General features: G+C 46.1%; 1 protein-coding gene across 8 annotated transcripts in view; it reads left to right on the forward strand.

Moving 5' to 3' along the window:
* Positions 1–13,085, forward strand: part of ADRA1A (adrenoceptor alpha 1A) — a 119,269-nt gene that overhangs the window by 14,909 nt on the left and 91,275 nt on the right. Inside the window, exon 2 of one of the 8 annotated variants that reach the window (XM_045055357.1) lies at positions 10,238–10,748. The exons of 6 other annotated variants lie outside the window; for them this stretch is intronic. In XM_045055357.1, coding sequence (XP_044911292.1) covers positions 10,238–10,281 — 44 coding nt within the window. In that variant the 3' untranslated portion in view covers positions 10,282–10,748. One more of the 8 variants, XM_019828402.3, reaches the window with a different exon arrangement.

The raw sequence follows: 13,085 nt of genomic DNA on the forward strand, positions 1-13,085 counted from the left end.
GAAACCTCTTACCTTTATCTTCTTTTCTGGAGATTAACGGAGGACTTATCTGTCCTTCATTGAAGCTGCTCATGACCAACCAACCTGTAATTGCCAGAAATTTCTCAGAGGTTCTGGCTCATGGATATCGTCCTTCCTTAGTGTCTTTTGGCGGTGATAAATCACCGTAAAATATCAACTGTGTGCATTCTTTTAGATTTACTAAGAACTTAGAAAGGGGATGAGGAAGTTCAGCTTAACCTTCACGTCACCACCTAGGCTTAGGTACCTCTTCCATTGATATCAGCGTGTGAAGCAGAAATTAGACCGACCCCGTGTGTGACCATTTCCTTTGGCACCGTGGAAGCTTGTGGTTCCAGACGGGGCAGTTAGAGGAAGATACCCATGGAGTCAGACAGTGGCAGAGTCCTTGGATAGTCCAGAAGGCCAAGCCTTCTCTCGTGACCCTGACCCATATGAGGTTTAAAAAGAATCATGTGAAGAGTTAACACGTCTCTTCCTAGGAAAAAGAAATAAGTAGTTCACATATCTGATGGGATAGATAGTTCTCTTAGTCACTTCTGGCTGCTGTAACAGACTGGGTGTCTTGAACAACAGACATTTATTTCTAACAATTTTAGAAACTGGGAAGTTCAAGATCAGGGAGCAGCACGGTCAGGGGCTTGGTTCTCCTCCTGGTTCACAGACAGCTGGTGTCTTGGGGTGTCCTCATGTGGCGGAGAAAAGACGAGCTTTGTCTCCTCACAAGGGCACTAATCCCATCATGGGGTCCCCACCCTCATGGCCTCATCTAACTCGAATCACCTCCCAAAAGCCCCACCTCCAAATACTGTCCCGTTGGGGTGAGCTTCGACATGTGAATTTGGAGGGGGACGCAAATATTCAGTCCATAGCAATGGTGCTCCTGTGCCACTTTACTGCCTCAATTTTAATTCCCAGAACAAGCCTGTAAGAAGTTGGGTGCTCATGCAGAGAAGCAGAAACAGAGGCACAACAGAGGTGAAGTGACATCTTGCTGGAGCTGCTTGGCCGGCTTCCCTGGAAGAGAGGCGAGTGGTCCAGCCAGGAGTCAAAAGCCTGGGTTTTGTTTCCTCATCTGTAGTAAAATGGGCGTGTGCGGGGCCAGTGGCTTTCAAACTTGTCAGCTTCAGAACTCCTTGTTCGCGTGAATTCAAAGGAAACTCCAGCTTCAAATGGAATACTCAGAAGTCCAAGATATGAAACAGATAGGGGACTGGCGTCCTGGACCCGTGGCCTCGCCTCCCTGGCAATGGCCGCTAAGGGGGGGTCTGGGGCACAGGTTGCTGTCTGTGCCAAGGGTATCGGATTCCAGATTCAGTAAAGGGTATCAGAAGAGGTTCTGGAAGGAGTTAGGTTTGCATTTTCAAAAGGGAGGGAGGGATAGTTGACAAAAGGCACATCAGCTGTCATTATTCTGGAATGCTGCAGACCCATAGTCTTTGCCCAAAAAGGGTTTGAAAAGGGAATGTTGAACACTAACTTTTTCTTTCTTCTGTGTGTGTGTGTGTGTGTGTGTGCGCGCGCTATCCACATTTAGCTTATTGCCAGGGCGTGTAGTTGCCCGCGAGAAACCTGCTGCTTGTGAGTTGATCCCGTAGTTGATCCCTTATAATGAGAAATGGTTTTGTTTTTTTTTTGAAACTTACTTGCAGTCAACAACTGTGTTGTTTTTCAACGTGATTTCACTGTCCTTAGGAAATAACTAAAGGACAGTCGCAGAAGTGGATTCTTTCAGAGGAGACTCTGGGAAAAGGTGAAATCCCAGAAAAAGAAACTGTCCTGCGGAAGTCATAACTGGTAGTTCTCAACAAGGGGCAATTTTGCTCCCCGGGGACATCTGGCCACATGTGAAGGCATTTTTGGTTGTCACAGTGTCCCAGTTGGGGTGGGAGGTGCTATTGGCATCTAGTGGGTAGAGGCCAGGCATACTGCTAAACCCGCCACAGTGCCCAGTTCAGCCCCACCACAAAGCGGTGACCAGCCCCGAATGACGATAGTGCCAGGACCGATAAACCCTGGTTTATAGGACAGGAATTCCTAAGATCTATCAAAATCTTTAGAAACACGTTTAATTATAGTCAATAATTTTGATTCTTTTTACTGTGTTCCAACATCTTGGCCAGTCATTCCAAAAAAACTAAGGTTTCCAGATGCCTTAGGGTCCCTAAAAAGCTAATAGTTGTCTACCCACTGTTGTGTTTTGGTAAAATTTACATAACATAAAACTCATTGTGTTAATCATTTTAAAGGGTATAATCCAGTAACATTCAGTACAATGACAATGATCTGCAGCTGTCACCACTATCTAACTTCTAAAACATGTCCACCCCCAAATGAAAGCCTGTACCTGTTAGCAGTCACTCCTCATTTCCCCTCTCCCAAGCCTCTGACAACCGTCAATCTGATTTCCTCTGTCTGGGTTTGCCTAATCTCAAAAGTGCAAATAATTCTAGAAACACATAACATGTTACCTTTTTGTCTGACTTCTTTCACCGAGTGTAATAGTTTCAAGCTTCACCCGTATTGTGACACATATCAGTCCTTCATTCCTTTGCGTGATTGGATAATATTTCATTGTTTGGATACCATATTTTATTCATCGCTTCATCAGCTGATAGACATATGAGTTGTATCTACCTTTTGGCTCTGGTGAATAGTGCTGCCATGAATATTCATGCAAAAGTTCTTGCTCGAATACCTGTTTTCAATTCGTTTCGGTCCATACCTAAGAGTGGAATTGCTGGGTCATATGGAACTTCTATGTTTAACTTATCGGAGAACCAAAAAGCTGTTTTCCCCAGTGTCTGCCCCATTTTATATACCTCCCCGCACTGTTTGAGGGTTCCAGTTTCCTCACATCCTCACCAGCACTTATTTTCCTTTCCTTCCTTTTAATTACCGCCACCCCAGTGGATGTAAAGTAGTATCTCCTTGTGGTCTTACTTTGCATTTGCCTCGTGACTAATGATGATGTTGAACATCTTGTCAGGTACCTGATGGCCATTTGCATATATTCTTTGGAGCAATTTCTGTTCAAGTCCTTTGTCCATTTCTAAATTAAGTTTTTTGTCTTTTTGTTGTTGAATTGTAGGTGTTCTTTATATATTTGTGATACTAGACCCTTATCAGATATAGGATGTGCAAACATTTTCTCACATTCTGTATATGGATTGTCCTTAACTCTTTTGAGAGTGTCCTTTAATGGACACATGTCTTCATTTTTATGGAGTCTAATCTTTCTACTTTTTCTTTTTTGTTGCTTATGTTTTTGGTGTCATTTCTAAGAAAACATTGCCTAATCCAAGGTCACAGACTTATCACTCTGCTTTCTTCTTTTTTTTTTTAATTTTTTTTTAATGTTTATTTATTTTTGAGACAGAGAGAGACAGAGCATGAATGGGGGAGGGTCAGAGAGAGAGGGAGACACAGAATCTGAAGCAGGCTCCAGGCTCTGATGAGCTGTCAGCACAGAGCCCGACGCGGGGCTCGAACTCACGGACCATGAGATCATGACCTGAGCCGAAGTCAGACGCTTAACCGACTGAGCCACCCAGGCGCCCCTCACTCTGCTTTCTTCTAAGAGCTTTATCATTTTAGCTCTTACAGTTAGGCCTTGGATCCATTTTGAGTTAATTTTTATATTTTGTGTGAGGTAAGGTTCCAAGTTCATTCTTGTGCATGTGGAAATGTAGCTGCCCAGGCACCCCTTATTGAAGAAACTATTCTTTCCCTCACACCCTTGCCAAAATTCAGTTAACGATTGATAACTTGATTCCTTTCTGGATTCTCAATTCTCTTCCATATTCCAGGTATCTATTATTCTCATGTCAGTACCAGCCTGTTTTGCTTACTGTAGCTTCGTAGTAAGTTTTGAAATTGCTACTCGCTAGTTTTTACATTTCGTAAAGCTTAACGGAATCTTTCAAAAAGACTACCTCTTTTTTAGAAAACTACATAGGGTAGTATAAACACAATTCTTTTGGAATTCCTAAGTCCAAAAACTCTGAAGATAAAGAGTTCGACGTTACTAATTTAGGGCCAAAAACCTAGCCTGATCAGAACTCATTTGGCAGAGAGCCCAATCTGGACTCACATGGTTCTACAGATTTTATGAGATCTGTGAAAATCTAGATTTCAGAGTACGGAATAGGTTTTATAGATTTTATATTCGCGCATTAGGCTGCTACCCCATTGTACACGTACAGTGTATAGAAAAATATGAGAAACAAATAGTCATGTGTTTCATGTAACTAACATCTACAGCACAGTTGATCTGTGTTGGTCAATACGTAGGCCCTTCGTCTACTGTATATCATTTAAAATTTTTCAGAGCATAGGTTCTGTGGGGAAACATAGCAAAGTGACCTTCGGCAGTAAAAAGTTGGGAGGGATTTTCCTGAGCCCCTTTTTATTATCAGGAGAAAATGAAAGGGGAATCGCTACCCCGAATTCAAGGTCCTGCTTAGCTTCTGTGGCTGATAAGCCAAAGAGTGTTTTTCCTCCTGCTGTTGGGTAGCCACTGTCCTTTCTGGCCTCTGTATGAGGACTGCTTTTTTCCCTTCACAGTTTTGTTCCACCGCGTCACTCCCGAGAGGAAGCAGACCTGCTCAGATTCCTCTCACCTCCGTGTGGCCCTGGGCCGCCGTCGTGGGCTGTATGTGATTTCCAGATGCTCCTTCTCCTTCAGATTAGTTGACACAGACTAACTCCACTTTGAGGAGTTCTTTTGGTTTAAACATGGCTTTTCTAGATCATTCTTTAAAATGAAAACGCCTCGGTCATCCATGTGGTTCTGTGTCCGGCATATCCAATCCTCTATCTTTGGCCCATTATTCAAGTGTGATTTTATTTAACTTGTGGTTTCCCTGTAAATGTACAATGAGGTATTTTTATCCTTGTTTCACCTGCCCAAGAAGTGAGACTCATCAGGGTTGAACAGTTCATCCAGTGACACCAAACCAGTAAGAAGCAGAGATCTGTCATGATTTTACCGCTATACTCTATAGCGTGACTTCCTCAACAGACACACGTTGATTATATGGCATAAGCAGCATCAGCCGTGCCCACCCCCCCCCCCCCAGGAGACGATGGAAAACTCTGACACTCTGTACCCTGACCTGTCATGATTAGCTCATGTGATTTCCTGGAAGAGGTAGACACAAAAGGGAATAGAAGCTGGAAAAGGCGAGGACAAGTAGAGGGAGCTGCCAAGAAGGAGGGGGAGCAGAGAGTCGATTATGAACGGTGTGAGTTTAATGTTCACTGAGTTCTCAGACGTTTTCGTGTTCAGCTCTTATCCTGAACATACCGATTAGTTGAGAAGTGTTCACGAAGCACTAAACATCTACCTCACGCTCCGTTCTGAGCTACGTCTTACAGGGGTTACTGAAGAAAACGACTCACTGCCTTGAAGTCTAATTGGGAAGGAAAGGATAGTTCCCGTGAAACAGTAATTATCAGGACAAGATGGCATTCCCTATAAATGTTCCAGGAATTCAGAGGCGAGGTGTGTCAGGCAGGGCTTGGAAATGTCTATGGAGGGAGGGAGTCTTCAACTGGATCTTGAAAGGTAGGATTTGCAAAGCCACGCCCCAAGGTAGGAGTGAGCGTGGAATGTCCATGGGCTAGTGAGATGATCCGCCTGGAAAGGGTAGTTGTGCGTGCGTGCGTGTGTGTTTGTGTGTGCGTGCAGGGAGAACCGTGGAAGGCAGCATGACCACGCTTCATGGCACCACGTTCTCTTGGTGTTTTGTTGAAAAGCAGACAAGGATTTTGGCCTTGAAGTAAGGGAATGTGGGGAACCACACTGCGGGTTTGAGGCAGGTAAGTGACACGGTGGAGCAGTGTTGGAGAGAGGTTAGATCAGCAGCGACGGCAGGGCGTGTTGAAGTGAGAGAGCCAGCTGACTGTGTAGGTCTGAACGAGGACCTGGACGGGGTGTGGCCGGGGGACAGAGGGGCAATGCCGAGAGCCGGGATGCCTGCAGGGGGCATCAGTGGGAATCAGAGGCTGCTTATGAGGAATCGGAGTGGGATAAACAAAAGGTAGCATTTGAGCCTGGAGCGCAGACAGAGATGCCAGGGGGAGGAACACGTTCTGGGAAGCCTTTAGCTGTGACCAGATCACACCTGAAATCACGGAGCTGTAGTGACACTATGTAGAACTGCGCTGTTTAACGTGGTAGCCACGAGCCACATGTGGCGAATTAAATTTGAGTTAAATTCATGGAGATAAGAGAGAATTATAAATTCAGTTCCTCATCCAGGCTAACCACGTTTCAAATGCTCATTCGCATATGATGAATGGCTACCCTACTGGACAGTGTAGGCATCGAACTGTTGTTGTTTTTTTTCAATTTTTTTTTTAACATTTATTCATTTTTGAGAGTGAGAGAGGCAGAGCGCAAATGGGGGACGGGCAGAGAGAGAGGGAGACACAGAATCCAAAGCAGGCTCCAGGCTCCGAGCTGTCAGCGCAGAGCCCGACGTGGGGCTCGAACCCACGAACTGTGAGATCACGACCTGAGCCGGAGTCGGGCGCTTAACCGACCGAGCCCCCCAGGTGCCCCGGCATCGAACTATTTCCATCATCTCAGAGTGTTCAGTTGGACACGACTGATCCAGAGATCAGTGGTGAATATCTGCGTCTTGGTGAGGGGCCAGCCCTCATGATGGGATTGGGGAACCGGTGCTGCTAAGTCAGTGGGCCCTCCGACAAGGAGACGGGCCCAGGGCTGAACCTAAGGGCGGGTATGAAGTTGGAAGAAAGAAACAGAAGAGGAACAAGCAACACTCGCCTGAGGTTAGGAAAAGTGGAAGGCTCAGTGTGGCAGAAAATCCTGGCAACAAGAACTGTCACTGCTGAGGGCTTCATAGTCAATCGTTGCTTTTTTTTTCTCCAAGAAAGGGAAGATGAGTACAAAAGAAGAGGGAATCATTGGGGGCCGGGTAAGAGGCTACCCGTGACAACCAGATGCCCTTGAGATGGAATGAGAAAGGGAACACGAGGAGACGGGCTGGATTTTGAGGGGCTCAGAGACGGGCATCGGGGGAGCTGGGCCAGGCTTGTGGCCATTGCGCTCTGAGATGGACCACTTGCTTCAAGCCAGAGAATGTGTCAGTTTGGTCTGCTTGCTTCTGCTCTCCTGTCTTCCCTACCTCCCTTCCACCTGATTCTTCCTTTTGATTGATTGAATTTTAATTGTTTTTTTTTTTTCCTCATGCGTTAGACCTTTGCGTTTATGCATAGTGTCTCTACCTGTCTTTCTAAATTTCTCTAAGACTGTTGGCAGCTATACCCGTCCACCTGTTTTTTTGTCCATGTCCGTGTCATCGGTTTAGGATTGTTAAGAACAAGGACAGCCTCCGTTTTTGTTTTCGCTGTTTAAATGTTTATTTATTTTGAGAGAGAGAGAAAGAGAGAAAGCGAGCAGGCGAGGGGCAGAGAGAGAATCCTAAGCAGGCTCCGCGCTGTCCGTGCAGAGCCCGTGCAGAGCTGGGCTTGAAATCGCGAACTGCGAGATCGTGACCTGAGCCGAGATCAAGAGTCAGATGCTTAACTGACTGAGCCACCCAGGCGCCCCTGGACAGGCTTTGTTTTACTTGTGCTGCACAGGGCTCATCATACTACTGTGAACATATGGGCAATTAATTCAATACTGTTTAGTTATAAAGATCGGTAATTACGCTTGTATTTGAAGAGCTGCTTTTTAAAATCGACGTATTCAGTTGAATGTGTGCATGTGCGTGCATGTATGCACAAGTGTTATGTAGGTATTGGCAACTCCACTGACCCAAGATCATCCACCCTCCTTGCCATTAGAGGGTAAACAGTGGTTCCAGCTTGGTTTCATTTTGCATTATAGTTTATAACGTGCTGATACTAAATGCTTTGTGTGCATTATTTTATTTAATCCTTGCAAACCGGAGCGGTAGGTTTTCTGATTCTCATTTCAGAGACGAGGAAATTGTGGCAGAGGCTGGTTAAGAAACTTGCCCAAGGTCGTGCAGCAAGGACTAGCGGCAGAGTAGGAATTGCATCCTGGCTCTCTCTGGTGCCCCAGCCCATGCCCTTAATGTTTTCCGTATCTCAGGCCAGTGCTCTAAGGCGACCGGTCTGTTCCTGCTGCCATGACCGGCTTGACCACAGTTGCGATCATGCCCACAAAAGGATGTGTTTGCTCTCTGCGGCCGTAATTCTCTCATTCCTGAGAGGTGGAAAATGGTTGTGGGGAAGTAACAAGTAACACCTCCTGGTGTCAGCGCAGCCTTCCTGGGGGACAAAATGCTTAGCAACTCTTTCAAAGTATCCAAGACAAAACTTGACCTTTAAGCAGTTTCCCCATTTAGAGTTAAATCTGTCTTCAACAAATATGGTTTGAATAAATCAAGGTCTCCTGTTTTAGCTATTTAACTGGGAAGGTAATATTTCCAATCTGATTTAAAATTTTTCTTTTGCCAAATTCCACAGGCGGGAAAGAAAGGAATACTAAAGTTCAGGATAAAAAGAGACTTCCCGGGAAGCGCATCGGTACAAACCATAGCTGCGGTCATCACAAATATCACTTTTACTTTCCAAACTAAAGCCCGGGGTTTCCATGGTAACTGCTTTTACCCCAGCTGCTTTGCATCATGTTTTTTTGTGTAGAAGCCAGTGGAGCAGGACCCGGCTATGTTACAAAGTTCAGGTGTCAATATCAAATGGATCTCCTGGGACAAAAACCAGAAAGAAAAAAATTACGTGCAACACACTCTCCCACCCAACCACTACCTTCCCAAACCCTTGTACTTTGCTACTGTCCTGACCAAGTGCCCAGAGCTTTCCAGAGCCTGCCATTTTCTCAAAGTCCAACTGCAGCCTGTAAGCAACTGTGACTTCTATGTCTAACCGTGTGCACTGGAAGGGAATTGGAGCCGCGAGGCTTTTGATTTACAATGTTGCAGCCATCCGTATGTTCTTGGGTAATAGCGTTTCATAAGGATCAAAATGCAGATGTGACAGTCTGGGCCAAATGCAAGCTGGAGAAATTTCATCTTGCCTTCCTGTGACTCACCCAGGCTTCCAGATGGAAGTGATTTCCCAAGGTCACTGCAAAGTTTGGTACAATGGCGTCTCGTACAGAGAACATATGGTAGGAGGGTGCAGGTGAAGCGGGGTCGAGGGTCAGGACTTCGTTTCCTGTTCTCACCCTTGACTCTGGCGGAGCGAGTCCGCCCCTGAGGACTTCTTTCCAGTCACGGAAGAAGCGCAGGCACAGTCTGCCTCACCTCTCCCCCAAGCCCTTCTGACTACGCCCACCCCAAGCCCTGCTCCCATGTTCTAGGCATAGTGAAGGGAACTAAGGAAGAAATGTGCCTCCTTCCACCAAATCATTTCCATGTCTTAAAATAAATCCCAGCTTTCCTCTTCTGGGAAGCTACCCCAGAGTGGACTAGGATCTCAAAATATCTTTTATTTACTTTATGCAAGAAACATACTGAGAGCCTACTGGGTGGCAGATACAAGCGGACCCTGACTTCAACGTGGAGACTGACACATAACTGAGCCCCACGTAGGGTCACGATAAGCACAAAGGCACAGTTGGAAGAGGTTGGTTTTCCAATTTGGGGGGCAGGGTGTCCAAAAGGCTTCCTAAAAGACACAACTTGACTAGCACGAGCCATAGCCTGCTAACATTATTGATACGCACACTCCATAATTAAACACGGGCTTTATTAACACACATTTGCATGCAAGTCTGGCTTGGTGTCTCCCTAGATTATAAAAATCTTGAGTGTGAAAACCCGGTCTCTGCTATTCAGGGCTCCATATCTGACTCACCTAGAATAAAGCTGAGAACACAGTGAGGGTCATCGTGGCCTTGACTCTGCCTTCAGAAACAAAGGATAAGTGGGAAGATCCACGGGCAGTTTGAGCGAGTAGACGTGTAGACGAGTAGACGAGTAGACGTGTGCAGACGGCGTGTAGACAGCTGCTATGCTGTATCCAGATGGAGAAATGAATTGACAGCTGTGTCCAGAAGCTACATGATAAGGGACTGGCACGTCGTCCTTTTATTTTCAGCCATTTGTTTTACTTTCTACCATTTCTTTGATAGTAATGGCACCGACATTGTAACTGTGATTTTAAACCCTTGAGTTGCCCTCGCGTAGAACCGTGACTTTGAACGGTTCACGCTCGCCTACGGTGTGACTCTGGGAAGGTTTCTTCTTTCCAGGCCTCTCGTCTTCATCAGCAGAACGACAGGATCCGCTTGGATGATTGTCTCGTAAGCTCTGAATTGTATGCTACAGGCCTGACCTGAGTCAGTCGTGATCAGCTCGGAAGCCTCTGGGCCTAAGCGCAGTAGTAAGTGCTGAGTAAACATCTGTGGAAGTAAATGAAAGAGACCCGAAATCCGGTTCGACATGTGAGGTGATAAAACTGTTTTCAACATAGAGCGCAGAGAACCCGACCAACTGCACCACGTTTTGTACGAATAGCGGAGCCGAGGGCTTGGGATTTCCCCCTGCCACAGACACTCGGAAGGAAGGTGGCATCAGTGACTTTCAGCTGGGCCCAGTCTGCTTCTTCAGATGTGCATGCAGGCAAAGACAGGCCTGGGCCTCCTGTCGTAAAACATTTAAACATAAAAGGAGAAAATTCAGGGGTGCCTGGGTGGCTCAGTCGGTTGAGTGGCCAGCTGTTTGATTTCGGCTCAGATCGCAATCTCACAGTTGTGAGATGGAGGCCCCGCGTGGGGCTCCCTGCTGAGCCTGGAGCCTGCTTAGGATTCTCTCTCTTCCTCTCTCTCTCTGCCCCTCCCCCACTCTCTCCCTCTCTCACAATAAATAAACGGTAAAAAAAAAAAAAAAAAAGAAAAAAACTTCAGGTATCCGAAGTGCTCAAACGTGGTCTTGCAAACTTAAGTCTTCGTGTGTCTTTTGGTTCCAGAAAACAAAACATGGTGTGAAACATCTGTATGATGGAATGCCTGTCCTGGTTTGTACTCAGTTTCTTGGCTTCACTCTCCACAGTCCTGAGAAACAGGAGTCTTGTGATCAGTGTAGACAGCCAACTGGGACAACTCAAGCCAAAAAAAAAAAGAAAAAAAAAGAAAATCGAAACGTCCTTATTGTATGTTGTAGTGCTTCCAGTAACTTAAAGATGATTTTATTTCCCCTGTCCTCTGAGTTGCCCTGACAGAGACTACGGTATTGTGTTAGAATAGGGATCAAAGCCAGCAAAGGTGGGAGCACTCTGAGCCAGAAATACATCTTCTTCAGACACGTAAGCTTTTTTTTGTTTTTAATTTTTTTAATGTTTCTTTATTTTTGAGAGAGAGAGAGAGAGAGAGGCATGAGTGGTGGAGGGGCAGAGAGATGGAGACACAGAATCCGAAGCAGGCTCCAGGCTCTGAGCCGTCAGCACAGAGCCCCATGCCGGGCTCGAACTCACAAGCCGTGAGATCATGACCTGAGCGAAGTCGGACGCTCAACCGACTGAGCCCCCGCACGAGTTAGCTTCTTGAAGTGGGCGTCAGACCAGCCAATGCAAAATTGTTTCATAAAGCAAACCTTTTTTTATCCCGTCCTAGCAAACATCCTCACTGTGGATATCAGTCAGCCCTCACTCAGGCTGTCTAGTTGAGTGCCCAATGGCTATTGTAGACTTTAATGTGACTCTCACTGCTCTTTTTAACTGTGTTTTTTTCATGTAGCTTCTGCACCTCACCTGAAGCTATTTTAATACGATAGAGTCAGTATGGAGGAAAAATAAATCAAAAATCTTTTCCGAGGGGCTTTTTGAAAAGATGCAGGTGGACGCCTGGTAGGGGAAGGTGAACTCTGTGCGCTTTTTCTCTATTTACAAAGACAAGTAATTTCCAGCATGTATGTGCTAAGCCATTTTACACATATACCTTTGTTCCATAATCACAGTTCTGTTAGCATCCCAAAGTCAAGGCCCATTACCCATTTGGGTAGTGGCAGGGCTGGGTTGGAAGCTAGGACCCTGTGATTCTGGAACCCAGGCCTTTCCCCTGCCCCACGCTGCCTTCCTGAGCTGGAGCATTGCACCCCTGAAGCTCTCTAGAACTCCATTTAACTGCATGAACCCTGCGGTGACGTGAGCACTTAGCTTTGCTGTCACCCACCCCAAGCACACCGCTGACCCCTCCTGCAGAAGACAGAGAAAAACATCCCCTTCTGAATAATAAGCAGAGATTTGGTTCAAAATTTCCTGAAGTCTTCGTAGCTTAACTTACAAACTTGGCATGCCAGAGGCTGCTTATTTGCTCCTATATAACGTACCGTACCTGCAGTTTGGAAGCGCAGCTAGGAGGTGAGTAAGGCCACCTTGGTTGTAGCCATGGAGCCTAACTAATTTGCTACACTTCTTGAAGAGTTTAATGAGAGTTTTTAGTGACATTGCTGTGGTTTGAGATTTGCTATTGTTTTTGAAAATTATGGATCATTTGAAGTTTTTCTCTCAACACAGTGAGGCAGCATAGGAACAATACCATTAGCCCAAGGGCGCTGGACAATTTGCAGTGGGGAGCTTTCTTCAAGAATATATGGGGTAAAGAAAGGCAAAAAGGGACTTTGGCAGTATTCGCGCATAAAGTGTTTTGGCCGGCCAGGGCCACGGGATAAACTCATCAAATATATCAGCTTGTCGTTTATCACCACGTACATGGCTCCCCTGGGGGATGGAAAGAACCCGTGATCAGGAATCAGGACACTTAAGGTGAGTTCCAGCTTCATCACTGACCACGGTGGGCACATCGCTGAAAGTGTCTACGAGGAATTGCATCACTCGCCTGACAAATGGGGTTTGTTTAAAAGTTGCCCCAATTAGGCACCCGGGTGGCTCAGTTAGTTAAGCATCCAACTTCGGCTCAGGTCATGATCTCACGGTTTGCGAGTTCAAGCCCCGCGTCAGGCTCTGTCCTGACGGCTCGGAGCCTGGAGCCTGCTTCGGCTTCTGTGTCTCCTTCTCTCTGCCCCTCCCCCACTTGTGCTCTGTCTCTCTCTCTCTGTCTCTCAAAAATAAATAAATGTAAAAAAAAAAAACCCAAAACTTAA

The sequence above is a fragment of the Felis catus genome, chromosome B1, assembly GCF_018350175.1.
Source record: "Felis catus isolate Fca126 chromosome B1, F.catus_Fca126_mat1.0, whole genome shotgun sequence".
In the NCBI taxonomy this organism is placed as follows: Eukaryota; Metazoa; Chordata; class Mammalia; order Carnivora; family Felidae; genus Felis; species Felis catus.